Source organism: Apteryx mantelli, chromosome 1 (assembly GCF_036417845.1).
Source record: "Apteryx mantelli isolate bAptMan1 chromosome 1, bAptMan1.hap1, whole genome shotgun sequence".
Classification (NCBI taxonomy): domain Eukaryota; kingdom Metazoa; phylum Chordata; class Aves; order Apterygiformes; family Apterygidae; genus Apteryx; species Apteryx mantelli.
Genome location: NC_089978.1, coordinates 34,518,236 through 34,540,914, shown reverse-complemented (window position 1 = coordinate 34,540,914; position 22,679 = coordinate 34,518,236). Strand labels below are relative to the sequence as shown.

Here is a 22,679-nt window from a genome sequence, read left to right as displayed (position 1 = left end):
GGCAAGTGGTCAAGGCAGTATTTAAGTACATATTCAGAACGCTGAATATCCAGTGAAGCTGGAACACAACCAGTTCATGTCATGAAAAGCAAACAAATCTTAAAATGAAAGTTACATGTACATAAAATATGCTAAACTGGTAAATCTACAATTAAAGTAGACCAATTGTTTCCACTATCTACAATCCTGGTGAATGTTGGCCTCAATAGTTAAGGCATCAATTAAAACAGCCACCTCCAGGAGCACACAGCACCCCCACAACACTCAGCCACACCAGCCAGGCTGTACTAAACTCGCTCTACCTTGTCAAAAGCTTCTCCACAAGTCACTTCTCCCTGTGGTGGTGGGCCTCTGTGGCTTTAGATGTCTGCTGCCTTATATTTTAATGCAATTTTTGTAGTTTAGTTTTCAGAAAAGTCAGCACTCAAGAGCTAGTCTTAGTTTTGATGTTTCCTACCTATGCAATCTTAGTTCAGCCCGCTAACATCCATCTACCACACAGAGAAAACTGCTTACTTCACCAGAAATAATGACTGCAAATCTCTCCTCAGCTACTGCATTTCAAACAGACCATTTCTTACCAGTTCAAGATTACAATAAACCTTTTACTACCCAAGAACAGCCACAGAGAAGCTGGTTACATTCACTGACAGACATTATAACTAAAAAAAAAAAATTCAGATGTGGCTGGATTTTCTTTCATAAAAAACAACAAAAAACAAAACTACCTACTTTTACCAGTGATTACATTTGGTACATTTTCTTTGTGGTCTCTTAAGCCAGATTTAACTACCAATGGTAGTTACTTCTTTTAACTCTATGTGAAGAAAAGCATTGCTATTTCCAGCAACTTCATGATTTAGAAAGACTTGTTTCTTTTATCTCGCATCTTCTTTAGACATGCGCAACTTAGGTCAACGGCTGACAACACGCAACTGATAGGCACAAATTGAAACATCCAATATTCATCAGCCACACTGGAAGAAGCATTATATAAATACTACAGAAAAATTACTGTATGAATGTATAAAATAATTTTAGTGTAAATTTATCCTGAAGTACAGACAGTAAATTCACTGAACTGAAAAGTATTCGAACAAATTTGCTTTTGAAAAAAAACAGAATCCAAATTTGTTTTACCATGAATTCTTTGCCCATCCTGATATTCCTGTAGATAACAAAATGAAGTTTTATAATTTGGCATATTGGTTACATTTTAAGAAGAGGTTATATTTTAATGGTTTAAGAAGTTCTAACATTGAAAGAAGGTCTACATATACATATTACAATTTACTACAGAAAAATATAAGCTCTACCCTTGAACATTTCTGAACAACATGGACCTGACATTGCCAACTTGTCTATGCCAAATTCTGCAAAGCTACATTGCAATATTATTATACTAATGCAATCTGTGTGACCGTTCTAACGGCCAAAGAAACAATGCCATAGGAAGATCTGTCTACACACCCTAAGACTATAGTCTTAAGCCAGAAGCTATTAACTTTCCTCTTAAGTCCCAGAGAGCATGCATAGTTCCTACCATAAAGCACTTCTGTTCCAAAGCTATATGACAGCAACTCTGAGAAAGTAATTTTAAAAAGTACCTATATTTTCATTTAATTACAAGATTTTTAAAAGCCAAAAAGAAAGAAGAAAGGAGGATTTGGATTTTGAGTAATTGTTAGGATCTTGCATTGATCTGACTTGATCTTCTGATTTAAATTTGAATGGAATATGCAAAGTCTGTCATTGAACAAAGGATATCTAAGTCTTCAATTTATTTTTTGTTGTATATTTTAAAAGTAATTTTTTTTTTTTTTTAAGACATTTATGCTTTATGTTCCTGGAACATAAAGGATGGTTTAGGCTTTTTTTTTTTTTTTTTTAATCAAGTTTCCTTATATGCTTCTCCAATTAACAGGTGTAGCGCTTAGGTGTAGGGGGAGGGTTGCACATTTTTCTTAAACACTTTTTAGGTCAGTAAATCTCAAGGCAGTCTTCTGTGTGAAGATACATATGAACACACACTGAAGCTGTTTAATGTTCCTTACAAAATTCTTGAGAGAGCTGTTTCAGCAACACTTTCAGACAAAATACCTTCATCTAATAGCTCCACATCCACTAGAAAAGCATGTTCTAAGTATTTTAAATATCATCTGGGTAACAAAAATACACATTAAAGATTCTCAGAGATTGGATTCTGAGAGTCTGACAAATGCAAAAAGTGAAGATAACTACTGCTAGTCACAACTGTCTGCTATAACATGTTAATATTTATTTTTCCTCTTCTACAGACTACAGTGCTCTTCTAGAAGCCAAAAATATCCTCCCCTGCAGGTCCTTCTTCCATTTACATGTTAATTTCCAGTGCACTAAGATGACTGCTCAATGACATCTCTGTGCTCCACCATAAGCAAGCAGCACCAGGAATATCCACATCCCAAAAGCAGAGAAAGTAAAACCTTACGGAAGCTCACCCATGCCCTGACCATGACAAAATGGCAGCTCAAACAAATAATTAAGTTCCAGTGCAGTAATATTCCAGAGACTGTGTCCTTCATTATTAACAAAATATATCTCTGCAGCAATATACAGATTATTATCCTGCTTTGCTGCTATGGTTTTTTCCATAGATCACTGAAAACATTTAAGATTTTGCCCGCTTTAAAGTACCCCTAACCCCAAATCAGTTCAGAAATAATATGTACAGGAGACACCAAGTCCTTTTGAATAAAGATTATATTTCCTGATCTTTGTTATAGAGCAGTCAGCAAAGTGGAGCCCCAATTCAGGACCAGCTCTTTTAGCTACTACCACACAAATAATAAGAGGCTACATTGCCAACAACTGCATATAGTTAGCTCAAACACACATAAGCCCAATGCCATTTCACAAAGAGAAAGCTTAAAAATGCTCATATACCCTTTCCCCACTAAAAAGAAAGAAAAACAAAAACCAAAGCCATCATCATACACATATTTCACGCCTTCTTTCCTCCCTCCTCCATCTCCAATCAAATACGCACTGAGGAGCTCCTCTTTTGCAAGGAATTGTGGAACTGTAAACAGGCTTACAAACTTGGAAAGAAAGACAAGAACAAGGAGGCACACACACATCTTGCACCATTCCCTAAACAGTTATTCACAACTTGCCATTTCACCCAATTTAGGATATTAGGCCTACTAAAGAACACTTGGCAGAGCAATATGCTGATCCATCCTTAACATCATAACCTCATTCAATAGATTAAAGAGGTACATTTATACCTTGAATTCATCTGAATAGTACAGTAAATTTAACAAGTACTTAAAATATGCAGTCATTAACTCATGGTTCCTTTTATTTTATTTTCACTTGGTTTTATTTTGTAAGAGTGTAAGAAATGGAACCATAAGAGCAGCAACTGCTCCTTTTAAGTCAGCAATTTAAAAAAAAATAATAATAAAGCTTTAAATATTCCCATACACATGTGTACACATACAGATAAGGTAACATACTGAATTTTAAACCCAAAAGTTTCCCCCGACATTGAGTCAAATAGTTCAGTAGATATTTCAAGTTAAAGGTAGATCAAGATTGTCACTGAATGGCTTGTAACAAAAATAATAATAGTGCTGAATACAAACTACTGCTATAAAATCCTCCCTCGCCAGATTTCAGAAGTATTCAGAGCTTACGCCTATGAGTTTATAAGAATCCTGAATTGTGACTGACATCAAGGGATGATGACAATCAATACGTTGCAGAGGCTTCCACACACGACTGAATCAAACAACCTGAGTCCTTCTGCTTCCCCCTACATGCCTTTCTGTAAGGCAGGCATTACTGCAGGAACCTGCATCAAATCCGGGTCCACTTCTCCCATTCCTGTCTGTAAGTGTTTGAAACTAAGAAATGGAAGACTGAAAACATTTCCTCTGCTTAATCAGATCTTAATTTCACAACTATTTTGTCTTTAAGCCTAGCACATAAACAAATTTAGGACAAAACACTACAACCATCAGCAGAAATGAATATTCAGAAGAAATCCTAGCACCATTTGTCAGAGGAGAATTACCAAGCTGAAAGTAATCTTTCAGAAAAATCTGTAGAAGTTAGGTTTTTTGACTAAGCTTAGCCCAGTTCACTTGCAACATACACTAAACAAGCAATACATGATTCAGGTTCTGCCAGCATTTTTAGCTTGCTCTTCTTTAAAAGAGCTAGATTTCAAAATTGCAGTCAAAACAAAAGTCAAAGCAATCACACAAGAGGTACTGAATTTTATTTTTAATCACAATCTTTCTTCACTCTTCTGATTTATATTCTCTGCAATCCGAGGGTGGAGAATAGAATAAAATAAGGTTCTACATTAAATTCTGCACTCTGTTGAGATGTTACATTTTGACCCAGGCTAAGACAAGGGCTTTTCTCAGAGTAGTTTGGAGATAGCTCATACAGGGAAATTAATACCGATACTCACTTCTTTAAACGACTTCCTAAGACCTTATTAGTTGCAACAGCACTGTGTATTTAGAAACACAAGTTTAACATAATTAGTTCTTGTCTTCATTTCTTCAGTTCTTTTTATATAAATTATGATTGCCAGTCATTATCTCTCTTTCACCCATACACAACTGTGACAGAGTTGGGTGAAATGAAGGTCAGAGGAAGCTTAAAAGGAGTTTAAGCTCTCTCTCATCTTGACAGGGATTTCATCCCTCTCCATTGTGCAGCTGGACTTCAAAGTTACTGAAAAAATATTAGAAGGTATTTCTATCCCATACATTTATTTACAAACACTTAGAGGAAAAATATCATTTCTAAACTGAGCACAGGCAACTCACCACAGATACCAAGTTCAGATACTTACAAGATACTTACATTGCCATTAAAAGGACTGCTGACTAGATACACAAGCACAGACTTGGCTAACAATAATTATTTCTGTTACTATTACTGACCAATAAAACATCAGTTTACAAATAAGAAGTCAGCAATGCTTGCAGAAAACATGGTAAGTTACATTTGGTTGGTACCTCCTGATCTTACAGGCATGAATTGAGCGTAATACTCAGGAAACTGAGATAAACACATACCAATACCACTTTGTGTTGAAATTATCACATCTACATACTCCATCTTTAAGAACTATACTACAGTATAGTAGTATAAAAAACAATTACTAAAGGCACACAGAGACATCTGTGTTTTAAGCTGCTTTAAGTACTGTCTCTAATATTTAACACAGCACTTTGATATTGTTACTTAAGCAACAGATACAGAAGCTCAAACTCTTCATTACACATGAAGAAATCAGAGTCCTGCAAAGCTCTTGTTGGATATCTGCACTAATTACAACAGCAACAAAAAAAGACATATACAAACAGAAAGTTGAAAAAGTACTTAACTCCAGCACAAACTCAAACAGTTTGCCTAGCTCAGTAGTTTAGAAAACCTAGCAGCAGCAGGTTAGGAAACAGTCTTCAAATTTATACCTTACTAGAAATAGTCTGCATCTTTTCAGCAGACTGTGGGCCCATCTGTATCTTTCAGTTAAGCCTAAACTTACAGAAGATCTTCTGGTGTTTGTTTTAGCAAATTATAAATCTGTACACCTCCACTATACTCAAAAGAACAGGTCATTCAAAAGTATATAAACAGATTACCAAAATACCCCTCAAATTTTAATAAAATAAAATACGAAGTGCAGTTCTCAGTTTTCTTGAAAAAAAAAAAATGAACATCTGTGGTACCTGCATTTGTTGCACTTCAAGGATTATGGTCAGTTTTAGAAATGTGTTAAATTTCTAATCCTTAATGATGAAAAACCTTAAACTGTGTTACTTCCTGCTCTGTTCTTAAATACTTTCAAAGTTCTGCCCCCAGTTCAGTTTGTAAAAAACCTATAACCTCAGCGATGAAGATTAATAATAAAGGATAATTTGTTTAGGAGGCAGTTCTATGTTGAACAAAGAAAAAACACCTTGACTCTTTTGGAGCACTGCTGGCCCTGCATTGCAAGAAGAAACACAAACTGGGACAAGAACTTCAAGCCTGAATGCCTACAATACTTAATTATGCGTCCCAAATATCAAAGGTACTCAATATGTGAAGCTTTCCTGGTGCTATGCACCTCATGAAAGCAGCATAGTAAGCATTTACTTAAGAAGAAAAAAAAAGAAAAAGGTTTTTTTAACATACCACAGCACAGATTGGCCTAAGTCCCCAAATTTAGGAAAATACCTAAACATATATTTTACATGCTTAGCTCAGTGGTGAGAACTTGACTCCATATATACACATGGAGCGATACTTATACACTGGAATTCACTGCCATTCACGACCTAATTTAAATGATTTCCACCCCTCCTCAAAAAGAATTCATGTAGCAGTTATTTTAAATTTACAGTAGTATTTAGGCTCAATAGACACCTTCTCTAATTTTAAATATTATGATAAAAAGACTAATTAGTAATTCTCCAGAGTTTCACTAAACAGTAAAAAAAAATAGTTAAGTCACCAACAATATGAAAATAACTTAGATGAAGTCACAACCAATAAATGTAAGTTAAAATTGTGGAGCAGAAAAATTCACAAGTCACCTCTGAAGTACAAAAATAATAAAATGCCAAAAAAAAATTTAAAGTGTTATAACAGAAGAATTGCTGGCTCAAGGGAAAACGCTAGAAGAGTTTACTGTGACTGTTCTAGTCTACCTAAACATGCATCTGATTCTACTTTGAAAGTGTTCAATTTTATGAAAATATTTACAAGTCCAGTTAAAGTGTAATGTTATATTTGTACTGTGATGAGTAACATTAAGCTCTGCATGGCACCAAAGTCAGAAAACCTCATTTAGGAGGCACTAGCAAGCCAGTTACTCCTTAAGTTAACTAACAATGATAAAATATCCAGTCTATCACATGCAATACTCTTCAGCATTTGCATGTATAGGATTGTTACAATCCCTGCCTGTCAAACTCTGTAACCTCTAATTCTCTCTCAGAAAAATCTCTCCAGCTTCAGTGGAAGATGGAGACTTTTGCATATAACTAACCACAAACAAAATCCTGCCTCAAACACTGATAATGCATAACAGATGTGGTGGCTCACACAAAATGAGCCGATAAGGGCTTCTGTGCCACAACAGACTGCGCCACAATTACTTTGTTAGCAAATTGCAAAGACAGGCCAAGAGTTAAGTTGTTATAGAGTAAGACGTTAAAGCCAGAAAGTTAATTAGCTGCCCCAGTTTGATACACATATTATGCAGCACTCCCACCGTGCAATTCCTAACTCTATTTTAGCCTACTCTCAAACATTCACAGAGAGAGTGGTATCTCCAGTCACTCTTCCTGAGTCACTCTTTTCCATTTTAGTTTTAGACTATGGTTTCTTTATGGTACAGTTACACTGAGTAATTACCAGTTCTCTATTTAGTGACTGTTACCATGAAATAATTTACTGAATAATCACAATTTCCTACCTGTAGTCCCTGCTTAATGTGCTGTTAAAGTATGCTTTTGCTTAATAGTGTAGTCTTGGGTGCCCAAAGTGCAGTAAAGGAAAAGTATAGGCCCACTTAAGTCATTTGTAAAAGTGTAATAGAATAAAATGTGCTATGTGTATAATATGTAAGTTAATCAAGAACAGAAAACAACCAGAGCATAAAACCAATGAGAACAAAGACGCATTACGCTTTTCTGTTCTTGATTGTGGTTTACCTATATCATACTGCAAACCCAGATCACATCATATTACTCCAAGAAGGGTCATACCAAGAATCCACTTGCTATTATTGCACTGATATTTGTGTGCATAATTTCTTCTCACAATACTATGCTAGAAATATTAGTGTTTACAACTTTATCTACTTCCTAAGCCTTTTTAGGCCTGTCCCTATACAGCTCACATTCTGCATTACCTTCTGTAAAGTGAAGAGCTTAGTTATTATAGTTTTGTTTGTAGCACAGCTGCGCAAGTCACACATCTTTTTACTCACACTTAAGCAAGGCACAGCATAATGGCTTTTTTTTTTTTTTTTTTTGTAGCTTACCAGTTAACATTACAGTCATTACTCTATTGCAGCATTATCTAAATCATGGTAACTTGTCAAGCCTGAAACGCTCCACTGCCCATACACAAACTGAGGAACAGATGATTCTAATTTCCAGTTTAGCCTGCAATTTTAAGAAAGCAAATCCTAGAGAAAGCAAAGATTTAATGCTTTTCAGCATTAAAACTCAAGGTGTTTTTTTTTTTGGCATACACATACATAGATGATTTAGCCTGCTTATACATTGACAAATTCCAGAGAGCAGCCAAAACTAGAGTGGTAAAGAACATTTTCTGGAAATCAAGTTATCAATTGGACAAGCACATTTCTCAGCATCTCCAACAGCCTGCCTTGTCTTGCTTACAGCATTAAATTACTGCTTTTACAATCCTTAAAATATGCTGATTCTTCCTGTCCTTAAAGACAATGGAATACCAAGCACTGTAGCAATCCTTGGTACGAAATGTACCATGGCACAGAGGGACCGTGTCTGTGAGACCCCAGAGAAAGGCCCATCCAAACAGGTATCATGGCTTTCTGCCTCTGTCAAGCTCACTCATTCACCCTTACTACAACCACATAGTGAAGGCAGAGCTATTGCTGTCATTACATACACTGAAAAACGTGCTCATTTGGGATAACTAGTGTCCAGCATCGCAGAATTCAATCCACAAGAGTCACAGTGAATCAAGACTGCTGCAGAGATGTATGGGAGAGCCGCTAACTCGTTCAACTAGAACTGGCCAGTAGATATATGAAACACAGACCCTAAATTCCTCCTTATTCTTCTTTATTTACAGTAGAGAACTAACAAAGTCCCTTCTTCCAATGGAGGAATTTTATTCCATCAGATGAAGTGAGAAGGTGAACCTGGCAGAATGACACAACAGTAACCATACTTTCTTCACCAAAGTGCTCTCTCTATTCACTCATTTGACCTACTATTATTGAGGATAAATGCTTTTCAAGTTCCAGAAATGGTCAAATTGAAGATACAGACTTAAAAAAAAAAAAAAAAAAAGAGTCTGGAAGTCAAATTCTGTGATTTTCAAATTGGTGGCAAGTCTGCAAAGTGAATTTAACTTCTGAAAAATGGAAGACAGTAACACTGCTGCTATGGGGACTAATGATGCAACTCACATAAACTACCATAAATCCATGCAAACCCCTGTTGTGAAGTACCTTCTTAAAGTATCTTTGTCCTCTTTCCCAAATACGCAGCAAATGATAAAATCTCCAAGTCCATATAAATGCCAAAACAACTTATCAAACAAAAAGCAAAGCTTGCAAAACAGTTATCACAAAAACATATGTAATTGAAACTTGCAGTTCTACTTTCAAATATGTTAATTCACCACTGCTTATAAACATCTTCAACAAATATTAACCTACATCTATATAAAAAAGAAGAAGAATTTCATTTGTACCTGACAGATCTTCATACAACATACCCATGGATACGATATTTTACCCAATTTCCTGAATGTACTCTCTTCCTTTACAAGCTACTACTAGTTACTAGAGATTACTACTAGAGATTCTTGAGAGTCTGTTTACAAGTGTGTCAATTCACATGTTCAGCTTTAATCTTCCAGGCTTTCCACAGATTTAATAACAAGCCAAAATACACATGCTATACATAAAATGTCTTCCAGAATTTTTTTTGCTATCTGTCCAGTTGTAAGGAGATTTTAATAAAACAACTTCTTATATCTTTTTCTCTTTGAAGAGAAATTAAGATAATAAACAATACTTCAAATTTCCATGTCAATTTTATTGGTTTATTATCTTTTCCTTCTTTCTCTTTTGCTTCATTGCTGGATGAAATGCATAAACAGGTGAAAACAACTCATATCAGATGAGAGAATGAAAGCAACTCTACAGAAAATGCTGACAAAGACAGAAAGTTGTTAGTTCTCTCATCTTTCATTTATAAAATCTGCTTTTGAGTAATGGTATATGAATTTTAAAATTAAATTGGTTTTATATTCACTTACAGCAGCCCCTATTTAAAAAAAAAAATCCATGTATTTTACTGTATTTAAGTTTTCACTTTACCGGTAATTTAAGAATTGTTCTTGTCATCTGCACAAATTTGTCTTGAGAGTATCTGTAGAATAATGAAGCATTGTCTAGAAAGATATAGAACTGACTCATTTTGCAATGTGAAGTATAAATTTACAAAAGAATTCAGCACAATGTTTTCCATACTTAAAGATTTCAAAAGCATTAGAGTAAAACAAATGAAATCCTCCTCTACAATTTTAAAGATTAAATACTGAGCTCAGAAGAACATGTCTGAAATGGATTGGATTTAATAACTGAACTGCATAAATTGAGGTAACAGGCACAAGTCTAAGGAAATAACTATATGAAAATCATGTGTTTAAAACAAAACAAAATCCGTACCATGACTCAAGAAAAGAAGAGAGAGAAACACTTAACTTCAAAAGAAATGGCCTGTATTTTTGAAGACTGAAATATTAAAAGAGACGGTGAGTCTACCAACATTTAAATACCTAAGGCATACCTGAGAAGCTGAAGGAACAGCAGTCAGAGGAACTAGTTTCTAATACAGAAAATTTAATAGTACTGTTTGCATCTTCTCTTTAACAAATGAGTTTTGCAAATTAATCTTCCATAGGGCATTCTGTTAAGCAGTTCATTTTTCATATCTCTTATTTCAAATTGTAGTAGAGATTAAAAAAACTCATTCATACTGGGGAAATAATGGTTACTGTTTTCAAAACAGATGTACTCTATGCTGTCTACATTTAAAAGACAATGCCCTAATAACAGGCATAGAAAGGACTGCAAATAGTATTCAAAAAAGTAGGACAGGGCTGAAGACTTAAAGATGTTGCCATGTCTTTATACACAATTATATATGGGTTTAATGAAAGCTGAGAGTTAATCTAAACAAGATATTACATGGTTCAGATGTTTCTTCAAAGGCACACTAAATGGAATTTTACAGCTTCTTCACCAGCCCAATTATGTCATCACTTACATGTTTCACTTGCATTTTTTTTTCCTCCTTTTTCCCTGGCCAAGTTTAGAACCACTTCAGATGTATCAATATCTATCTCGAACAATAAAAATATGTATTTCACCCTCATTTCACTTGTATGCATATTTGCAGTATATCTGCTCTTTAAACATTTAGGTACTTATATAATACATTACCCTCTGCCTCCTGCAAAAGAGGATAATCTAACGGCCAAAAACTCTCAAGAGAGTTCTCACCAGAGACATTCAATGGCACGAAGATAAGAGAATAACAACATATCTTGCACTACTTTTAGGAAGTGACAAGATCCAAGCTCCAGACCAAAAGCAATTCCAGAGCCAAGAGGACAATATATACAACACCTTGACATGAGATTCCCTGAAAGTGCAAATCGCAGTCTCACTAATTTTTTTTTTGTTTTAGAGGGAGATACATAGAGAGAAGGTGCCTCCATAAATTCTCTCTCTCATTATACACAGAAGTGAATTCATCACAACTGCAACACAAAAAAAAAATCTTAATAGTACAGAGCCATATCCTGCTCTATGTAAAGCATCTAAATGATTTTCCAACTGTAGTTAAACAAAAGTAAAGTCTACCTGGAGATGACAGCTAGAATAAAGACACAACGTTCATGGGAGAAAAAAGGATGTGATCTTTGGCCAGCCAAATAACAGAGGAAGAAGGCATTTCTGGCTATTGTTACACTCAGAGACTTAGACATTCTGGGAAAAACTAGCGATCACGACAGACAGCTAACACGTGCTCTTAAAATCTGGGTACAGTCACGTGCTAGATGTGATTTCTCAAAACACTTTCAATACCAACAAGCTTATGATTCCCTTACTCAGTTGGAACCTCTTGGAAGCTTTATATATATATTTATAAAAAGCCCCAAGGAAAAGGCAGATCAGTGTTCCAGTTTAGAAAGACTGGAGGAAAGAAAAGCAAATAAAACAAACTTCCATGAAAACTGACTATTAGTAGCGCTATGGTGACATTGTGGGCTTTAACACCTCAATCTGTCTTCTACCACCTTCACATACTTATTGACTAAAAACAATCAAAATGGAACAGTGTTGGAACTTGTCTTCTAGCACTCCTGGAAGACAAGCTGCTACTCATTATAGCTCTCTGGCATCTTAGAAAGAAGTGATGAAAGCCACTAAGACAGTCAACACCTCATGATCAGCATAATCAAAGGCTGCTGATAGAGTTAGCATTTTCAATATTAAGAATCCAACCTCTACCACAAACTTTTTTTTTTTTTTTTAAAGTTTGCCCACTGTTTTTTCTCCTGTTTTAAGTTATGGCACCAAGCAGAATTTAAGTGCCTCCCCTCCCATTGCTATGACATTCTTTCCCACCTTGAAAAGCGTTCAGTGCTTTATTTTGTTTCCTTCTCTCAATCCAAGTTTTTCTTTTACAGTGTTCTTTTCTATCCTCCCCTCACTTTCAAGGTAAATTGTCTTAAATTTTCTGCTTCTCTCATTAACATAGGTTTTTTTTTTAGACAATAAGTTATTTGGGAGAAGAAGCACAATCTTCCTATTCATTTGTCATATCACAACAGGTCCTCAATAGAATAAGGAATTTACAGACATAATTAATACTAAACAACTGCACTTTAAAAACCACTGTTAAGACCACTTTATCCTGCACGTGCAGGAGCCTTTGGCAACTGACACAGCTTCTTTGCGCACATTGTCAGAGAAACCAGAACATTCACATGCATGTGCACACACCATTAAGACCAACCAGTTCTCATTTATTTGAGAACGTGAAGGTGGGAGAACGTGTACTGTTTGTTACTCTGACAGCATAGAATAGGCACATCAGATACAAAGCCTCACCGCCCCCTCCACAGGCCTGAGCTGCTCTCACAATGGATTAATATTTTGAAGCAAAACCACCAAAACCAGAAGTGCCCCAAGTTCAATTTAAAGAGCCACAACAGTGTTGCTGAATCTCCCTTTTCCCACCATACTCATTTGCCTAAAGCATCTCTTGGCTGTCAAAGAGAAGGCTTCTATGTATACACCACAGGCTTGCAACTGGTTCAACTTGAGTAAGATCAATACTTGAAAAGAGAAGCTGAGGCAGGATGAAGTCTAGGCTTGTATAAAAAACCTACCTAAGAATAAATATTAATTATTTCAGTATAATAAATAATCTAACTTACAATCACCACTAGCATACCCACATTCCACAGTATTCTTTTGTCTTCCTCTATACGGTGGTAACACACACATTGTCACAGATTGTTAAACACAATTCACCCACGCAGCAGTTCCAGAGGATAATCAATACAGCCCACCCCCTTAAAAGAAAAACAAATATCTTAATATACCTACATGCACCGTAGCCTGAGAAACAATATTTGTAATTAGACAAAAATATCACAGCGCTTCATCTCACAGAACGGCTGTAATAAGAGCTGCAAGTTAGCGCATCTCAAGCTATCGTACGGTGTATCTTTTAATAAAGTTACAGGCAATCTTACCTCTCATCCTCACCATCAACAAGATGTGTTGTCAATGGCAGTACCTTCAGTGGGAATAGGGAAGCAGAGGATGGCATGTTGCTACCACTGCCGTCTGAAACAGCTGATGCTCCAACACTGCTGTCACCACCGGCAGCTTGAGGTAAACCAACTAAGGAAGGTTCTGTAGGACGTCTGCCATCTTCAATTTGGCTTACAACTGACTGAGCTACTGACTGTGCAGGGAACTGGGTAGAGCTTAGTGGTATCTGCTGTGGCATACTCTGTGCTACTGGCATACCTATACTCGTTGATATCAACGGAGGCTGACTAACACTTTGAGACAAATTCCCATTGTGTACAGCCGATGCTTGCGCTATGTTCTGCGGCTGTCCCAAACCTATAGAAGCAGAAGGTATGCCAGGAGGTACAGCTGAACTAGCTTGACTTGGTGCAGGAACAGTAGTGGCAGAAGGTATAGGGCTAACGGCAGGCAGCTGCTGGCTGGTCATTCCTTGGACTACGGACTCCACCGCTTGGGCCTGCGGCTGTACAGGTAACAAAGTATTTTGTTGAGCAATGACCATTTGCTGAGGAAGGCCTGAAGCACTAGCCTGTAATCCCTGTTGCATTATTCCTGTCTGCACAGGCTGCACTACTTGTGAAGATGGAGGAGCAGCTGCTGACGGCATAACTGGGGGTGGAATTTGGTTTGCAGCAGAAGGTGGTTGCACCACAGTGGCTACACTTCCTTGCTGCCCAACACTGAGCATTTGACCACTGGCACCTACGCCAGGTATTGATGCCGGCGCATGTGCAACAGGCTGAGCTGGGGCAGCAGCGGGATGTGCTTGTACTGAAGGCTGCATGCTTGGTGCCTGAGCAATGGGAACCGGCGTGCCTGCTCCCACTCCTGCAGAACTGGGCTGCATGGCAGGCGCTGGAGTCTGAAGGATCTGCTGATGTTGAATGTAGTCTGGCATAGCCCCTGTAACAGAGTTTTGGTTCACTGGTTTCACATGACCTGCGGCCATCTGCGTAGGAACCGTTTGTTGCTGCTGCTGTTGTCCATACTGCAACTGCTGCTGTTGTACAACTGGCAAAGTTTGCACAGGCTGCGCTGGCTGAGAATACGGGAGCTGCTGTTGAGCCATGCTTTGAATGGCAGGTTGTTGGTGGCCCAGAGATGGGGATACACCTAGTATATTAACTGGGGCTGGCTGAACCCCAGTAACAGTGGTTAGACTGGCCTGTGCAGGAGGCTGGACCCCTTGCTTCTGCTGTGGATAGCTGACTTCTTGAGAATGCAGCTGAACTTGTGCAAGCTGTGATTGAGAAACACTCTGTGGTATACTAGATGCTGGAATTGCTGGAGGAGCAGTACTGCTAAAATCCATCTGCTGTGGACCCACACCTTGAAATGCTTGCTGCTGTACCACAGTAGGTGCTCCCATTTCTCCGCTTCCCACACTTTCTGTATAGTGACTCAATGTGCTTACACTGCTGCTAACAGAACTCCCACTGGTGCTCTCCCTTTCAGAAGTCACTTCAAGCGGGTTTTGTTTTATCGTCTCTACTGCTTTGTTTACTGCTACTCCTTCTGTAACTGCCACAGTGTTTTCTTTATCATAGAATTCAGTGCATGTCCATCTACCTTTTTTGAAAGGTTCAGAACTAGAATCTAATTTTACAACTCTAAACCTTGATGTGCCAGCTGCGGGTTGCTGCTGGCTTGATCCCACTGCCATTCCTGCAGTTGGATTAGTAACATTGTTAATGACATTAGAGGAAGCACTCGTACCATTGCCAACACCACTCAAGATATTCACATTAACATTGCTGCTAGTTCCAGACAAAGCATTTACATTACCAGTACTTGGGATGTTACTTAAATTTATAGTACCAAGCATGCTGCTTGCCACACTAGAGCTACCACCACTCATATTATTTAAGGTACTAGTTCCGGTAGCAGGACTTACACCTAAATTGCCAGGAGTACTTGTAGTGCGGATATTAGACATAACAGACGCAGGAGAACCAGTGGATGATGCAGCAGAAACTGGTGCAGTTGATATAACATTGTCAGAGCTTCCAGTTGTTGAGAGTTTTCTAAATGATGGACTGGGTGGTGGTCCTCCAGAAACTGGTGTACTGCCCATCCCAGGATGCGATGGATGATGGTGTCCATGATGGTGGTGGTGAAGATGATGGTGATGGTGAACATGATGGGGGTGAACATTTCCATTGATCACAACACTCTGCTGGGGGTGATGTGGCAGAGGAGGGTGCTGCTGAGGAAGATGAGGCTGGTTTGGAGAAACAGCCCCAGGAGTCTCTGCCTCTTGGAAGTTATTTAAAGTCTCTTCAGAAGAGCTCCGCTCCGGTTCTCCCAAGTCAGTGGCCCTGGATAAAGAAACATCCAGGATTTCTGAAGACGACAGGTCTTCAGTGTGGGACTCATCCAGGTCATCGTAGCTTTCCGTATCCTCAGCTATGCTGTTATTAGAGCTCATACTGGCCGATATTTGAGCAGGGGTCACACTGGTAATTTGGAAGCCACTTTTCTTTTTCATTTGAGCTCCAGTCTGTGCCAGAGGCTGTGGCTGGAGCTGAGACTGTGAGAGGAGGTTCAGGCTTTGTGGAGGAGGGGGTGTCGGCTGTGGACCTGCCGATGAAGATGCTGCAGCAGACGGAGGCAGCGGCTGGACCAGCAACGGCGGCTGATAATCCTCGGCGGCGAGGGCAGCGCTCCCCACACCGGTACCTGGCGCATTGGGAGCGGTAACGCAGCTGCTGCCGCTGCTACTGCTGCTGCCCCTTCTAGGAAACATTGCCGGGTGCGCCATCTTCCTAGCACTAATGTCTGCGGCTGAGTCAGGCTGGTGCATTGTATCGGGTGTATTTAAAGAGTGCAATCCCCCGGTATGGAGAGAGACAGACACACACACACACAGTTAGCTTGGCGTTCACGGCAGGGCAGCGAGACACCACACACAAACCCCCCCCCCCCCCCGGCACACACGCAGAGCACGGGCTGAGACGGCTCGGCACCGCCGCCAACCACCCCCCTCGCCGCCGCCGCCGCCTCCTTCTCCCCGCCGAGACAGGGGCAGGGAGGGGGCGAGCACCGGCTCTCCGCCGCCTCTCTGAATGTGACACTTCCAGCCCTTCGCCATTCACTTTCTCCCTCCCTCCCCCCCACGCCCCCCTTTCGGGGTCCCCCCCCGGCGGCTCCCCCCGCCCCGCCGGCCCCGCTCCTCCGCCGGGGGCGGCGGCAGGAGGAAATGCCCGCGGCGGCCGGGCAGCCCCGGGCCGAGCCCCTTCCTCCCCCGCCGCCACGCCGGCGGGGCGCGGGCGGCCCCGGCGCCCCCCGCCATCCCCGTAGTAGCGATAGTAGCGAGGAGGGCGCAGATACGTACGGGACCGGCACACGGCAGGGCGGCAGCAGCAGGCTGAGCCGGGCAGGGACATCCCCGTCAGTGGCAGCCATGGAGCTGAATCATTTTGGGTACTCGCGAGGCGGGATGAGGAGGGGAGAAGAGCCGCGGCAGCGCGGCGAGAGAGTCCATGAAAGGGAAGGAGGGAGGAAGGGGGACGCCAGGCAGGCAGCCGCGCTCTCCTCCCTCTGTGTCTGGCTGTCTCTAGAGGAGGCTCCGCTCCACACGCTCTTCCTTCCCCCCGCCGCCGCCGCCTCCTCCCCCTTTATAACAGGCGGCACCGGCTCTTCCTCCGCCGCGCCGCGCCCGGGACCAGTCCTCCGCCCGCGCGTGTGCGTGTCTGCCCCTTCCTTTCTTCGCCGCGGGTCTCGCCCCGACTCCGCCGCCGCCGCGGGTCCCTGCCCGCCCGGCCGCCCCGGCTCCTCACACGGCGCGGGAGGAGGGCGCTGCGCGCGGCCGCAGGGGGGAGGGGAAAGCTCGCCAAAGGGGAGGGCAGGCGACAGACAACGTAAGATGGCGGCGGCCGCGCATGCGCGCCCCCCTGGCAGACATAAAGCCCGTCTGGCCCAGGCCGGCGGAAATAGGTTCGGCTCCTGCGGCGGAAATTGCCGAGCGGCGCCGAGCCCGGCCGAGGGGGAAGGCGGCGGCGGCGGCGGCCCCCGCGGCGCGGGCAAGGGGCGCGGCGGGCGGGCGGGCGCCCCCGGCCCCGGCGCTTCTCCCTCCGCGGGGCCGCAGCATGACTCTGCCTCACATGACCCGCCGCCTCCTCCCTCCCCCTCTCCTCGGCTCCGCCGCAGATTTATTCAAGTTATTCATCACCTCCTTCCTCCCCCCCCTCCCTCGGTCCAGAATATTCCCGCCCCCCCCCCCATTTCTCCTCCTTCCCCCGGGAAGGGGGGAAGCCTGAGGCGCCCGCCCGGGGGCTGCGCTTCCCTTTGTGCCGCCGCGCCTCCCCCGGCGGCGCCCCGAAATGGCCGCCTGCCCCCTGCCCGGCGGCCGGGCCCCCTCGAGGCCCCGCGGCCCTGCTGGGGCACCGCCGGAGCTGGGAGCCTCAAAAGCCACGTGGAGCCGCAGGGAGCGCAGGCAGAAATGACCTCCAGTGCGGTGGCTTTGCGCGAAGCTCTTCGCCTGGGGCTCACGGGCAGCGTGGACGTTGAGGCGCTCCCGGCGCGAGCTCAAGCAAAAGCATGTCAAAGCACCATTTCAAAAATGCTGCCATTAAAAGCTGTTCTTAAATTACTAAATGAAATGAGGTGAAATCCATCAGTCTTCCCTTGCCGTTCCTGTGTCAGCATCTCATGAGGGAAGCAAGACCTTGTGGTCCTCCTCGGAGTCGGGTGACAATGCTCCATGCGCCCCTGGGCTGCTTCCCTGACATGTTGGTACCTACCTGCTGCTGCAGCTCTTCCCAGTCCAAAATTTAGATTCTCCTCATCCCTCCTTGGCTACCACCTTCCCTCTGAAGGCACTAGGTGTTTCCACGTCTGCCAGGAGATTTTCCTAAGTGCCCCGTGTCTGTTATTTAGCTTCCACAGAGATGCCCAAGGTTGGTGAGTGCCAAGCAGGTAGATATCTTGTTGCCACATAAGCCCAACTGAAATTCATGCTGTCGGCATTGCCTCACCTCTCTCACCTGCAGGACCCTGTCTAGGACCATTTTCAGAGCTCACTAAATGGTGTGTCCTGCTCTCCTACAAAGAGAGAAAAAGGTTCACACCCTCTCCCCATTTTCTCAATAATCTGGTGGGTAGGAAGTTCACCTGTATCAGGAGGACAGAGGTTCACATTTGCCATCTTCAGACAGCACATCCTAATCTCCAGCTATAGACTTTCATGAGCTGGTGGAGATGTCTCAATCACTCCTTTGAAATTGTTCCAGTTTGCATTGAATAATTAAATGTTCACAGGACTTGAGAGATGCTGTCTCAGACTGATTCTATAACCTGGTCATGAAACCTGCTGGTTAGGACAGTCAACAGGACAAGGGGGGAAGAACCTGAGTTTGGTCTTTACTGCAGTGAATATTTAAGTATGTCATGAGGAGTGGTAGATATCCAAGGAGAGACGTTGTGAGAATCCAACCTATTATTATCATACAGCTGAGTCATTAGAGAGTTCTTATGGGAGATGTAAATTCTAGTTCCTCCAGGCAGAAAGGAGATTTGAGGCTCCCATATTCAGTGTGTGGGGTTTAATTATTAAGATTCTGGAAAAGCTGTTTTACTAGCTCCATTTTGTGAAAAGGGAGAAGATTCAAGGTCATGTGGAGCTGGGGCTTTTGCTGCCTGATCCTGAAACAGAAGATCTGAATTTCACCCCTTCACCTTGCCTTTTCCTGTTAACTAGCTCATCTAGTTCTCCATTTAGTGTGAGGCCAGGGGTGGCTTTGAGAATCCCACCTTTTGCAGCCTAATTCCTTTTATATCTGGAATGCAGACATTCAGCTTGGGTCTCTAGGTAGATTTGCAACCCTTGGTCCTTTCATGACTCTAGCCCACTGTCTATATGCAGGCAGTGCAAAACAGTAGGAATAGTTAATCAGGATTCTGCCTTTTATGAGAACTTTTATTTTTTTTTAAACTGATAATCAATCAGATCTTCTAACATAACTAACTTCCTGGTATGCCTGGGCCAGTGCAAGACAAAACAGCTTGAATACCCTACTAGCTGAAACTGTCAGGAGCTCCCTACAGGAGGGTGTCTTCGTGTAACCCCCACAGATTTCAGCAAAGCATCACATTGTGTTCTGTCTACATGAAGCGTGTTGCAACACTGAGGCCTTATGCATGTATTTAATGAGATACTCATATGCCGAAAGTTAAACATGTGTAAACATTTTTGGGATGAGAGCCCAAGGTTGCAAGCCAGCTTCCATTATAAATTCCTATCCTGACTGCTATAACTTTCCCAGAACAGTTTCCTTGAGGAATTAATCTTCCATGATTAGTCCCAGCTCAGAGATGATTTTTCTGAATGTTTGAACAAAGTCCAACTACTTTTAAAACACATTGTCTATGAATATGGGTACATCTTTTCTTTTAACCTTAAAAATCTGTGCTTGAGTGGCTCAAACATGATTGAACTGTAAAATTTGTATGCAACTACTTTCCAAAGAGTAATAGACAACAATAAGCTTGAAAAAGAATTAAAACAGTAGTATTATAATTGGTTAAACATTTACTTTTTCACATGCTCACTAAATAACTTCTGTTCATTTTTAAATGTGGGTAGTTACCTGTTATTCTATTGGGCTAATAAATTTATCAGAACAACATGTGAAGCAGATCTTTAAATTGGCTCCACATAATTCTGTTCTTACATAACAGAAACTGCGGTTAACAATCCAACTGACAGTCTAGCCTGGACAAAGCACATCTGAAGTAGCCTGGTTGAAATATTTTTACATGTTTCTTACAAATATTAATGTCATGTTACACATCATTTTTCTTCACTTACCCTTTTTCATCAAATATATGTTTACACTTTTTTTTGTATGCTGTAATCTAAGCATGAAGGTGGGATTATCAAATTTAAGATTTGTATTCCTTTTCATATCCATCAAGCTTTATAAAATTAAAACATTTTGTTAAACAGTTGAAATTGACAACTTGCTATAAATTACTTAGTTGTTCAAAGTGGGAAAAGGAATTTTGTTAAATAATTCCTTTAAAAAATACCAAATATTTCAAAGTTCAGCAACAACAAAATTGACCACGCTCAACTATGGGTTGCTGAATGATAAGTGAAATTACTCCATAGTTATTTCAAACAAGTCCATCTGCTGTTTTTTAATAAACTGTATCAATCAAATAGCTGGAACCAGAGGTGCCTCTGTCATCGCTTGCTGGATCCAGCACCTTGTTCACAGTGGTCACTGCTCATGAGTACAGGGCAGACAGTACTGCAATACCTTCATTACCTCAGCTGGAGACTGAAGAGTGCTGGAGGGTTGCCAGTATAGAGGAATCCCCTTGGATTGCATCTCCTGTATACATGCTTCCCCAAATGAACAAGCACAGATGGGCTTGACAGAGCCCCTGCTGTGAGGTAGGGAGAGTGAGTGTCTGGAAGAACTCTATCTGTTTTAACCTTACAATCTTATGATTTAGGTTAGTGCAAGAGAACATGACACAGTCTATGTATTTAGAGATCTGTCTCCCATGTAGGTAATATTTCTTCAGATGGGAAACAACAAGCTTATTGCCACCACAGATTCTCCAAGGATACCAGAAAAAGCAATATTCTAATCTTTTATTTCTAAGGTGCCTTTGCTGTGGGACACAGCGGTATGCATTCATCCTAGTTTATGTGATAGTTTGTGTAGAGTAATTATAAAACCAGCAGGAATACTATGGTTTTTTTACTCAAGACAAACTCATAATCTTGGCAAATCAGTCTGGGGTGTGTTTTAAATCCTGTGTGACTGCTTCATAAATAATTTTTTAAACTAATGAAACGTGACATTTTTATGTTATGAACCTGCCATTGTTACTTCAGACAGAAGGTTTTTCTGTGTTCATTAATATTGCTGACTGTAGTTTCTAAGTTGATTTGCAAAGGTGTGTGCAATTATTTTTCTTCCTTCTTAGAGAAGTACTCAAAAAAATTTTCTCATCTTTCAGCTCTGAAAAAGTTGTAATTCTACTTCTGTATTTTCCTAGAAAGTTCAAGTCAAGTCTTGATCTTCCTTTCTTGTTTTGTTTTTAGTTGGCTGGTTAGTTGGTTGATTGGGTTTACTGACTGATTCCAAAACGCCTACTGAAACATTTTTCAGTCCTTATTTTAATGCTTATGAAATGATGTTAAACCTTTTGGAGAGGGAAGTTTTCTCACAAGCTCCTATTAAATAAATGCTCGCAGAAATTGACAATCCTAGCAATCTTTTTTTTAAAAAAGTCAGCCTCCTTCCAGTTATTCAGGTCTCCAGTGCCAGTCTTCTCAAAGTCCTATCCTTCTAGGTCATCTGGAAAAGTGATCTCAAAATATTCTTTATTTCTCTCTCCCTGCACTAGGGGAATGTGGCCAAGCAGCTAGTCCTTTTCATGAAGATTGTATTCAAATACAGATTTTATGAAAGACTTCTAGAAACTTTGTTTTATCATCAGTTTAGTCTGCATAGAGTATAAGTATAAAGACTGTATGCATAGCACTCTACCACAGGAGCAACAGTTAAAAGTAAATCCTCTTCCATTCCATGACTAATGTATTATCAACCAAACCAACACTATAATTTTATCACTGTTATCGTCTTCCTCTTCTTTACTTCTCCATTTTCACTTGCATTTGTAGTGAACTGATGAAATTGCATCTTATACAAGAGCCAAGCTCTGGAAAGTCTTTCTCAGATACCTCAACCTACAACTGTAATGGATGCACTTCTGTTGTAGCCTGAGATCATTTATTTAATTAGATGTTTGTGGAATGCAGGTCTTAGATTGTTAACTGTTTGATCTTTTATTAGTTAGCCAAGTGGTATATATAATTAAGCTGAAGATCAAATAAAATAGATGATCAAATCATTGGAAAATGGTCTGACTGTTAATAGACTCTCCCTTTTTTTACCTCTGGAAAACCTATGAGCAAACTGGGAAGTCAACCAGTTTTTTAGATTAGTCTTAGTTTTTATGAATTAGTCATAAACATTTGCACAGGGGTATTTAATAGTGTTGGAAATCTGAGCTCTTTTAGTTTGTAGTTCTCAGTCACAAA

The 22,679-nt window shown here is 40.9% G+C and overlaps 1 protein-coding gene across 4 annotated transcripts in view; it reads right to left on the bottom strand.

Annotated features, from left to right (window-relative positions):
- TSC22D1 (TSC22 domain family member 1) overlaps positions 1-17,038 on the bottom strand; it is a 97,558-nt gene extending 80,520 nt beyond the window's left edge. For 3 of the 4 annotated variants that reach the window (XR_001293355.2, XM_013948360.2, XM_013948362.2), the window contains exons 1-2: positions 16,953-17,038; positions 13,555-16,412 (exon numbers count right to left, since the gene is read on the bottom strand). Coding sequence is in view for 3 of the 4 variants with exons in the window: in XM_013948360.2 (XP_013803814.1) it covers positions 13,555-16,379 (2,825 nt within the window). In the remaining variant the exon portion in view is untranslated. Of the gene's footprint in view, positions 1-13,554; positions 16,422-16,952 lie in introns of those variants that run through there. The other variant, XM_067292367.1, reaches the window with a different exon arrangement.
- Positions 17,039-22,679: the final 5,641 nt, after the last annotated feature.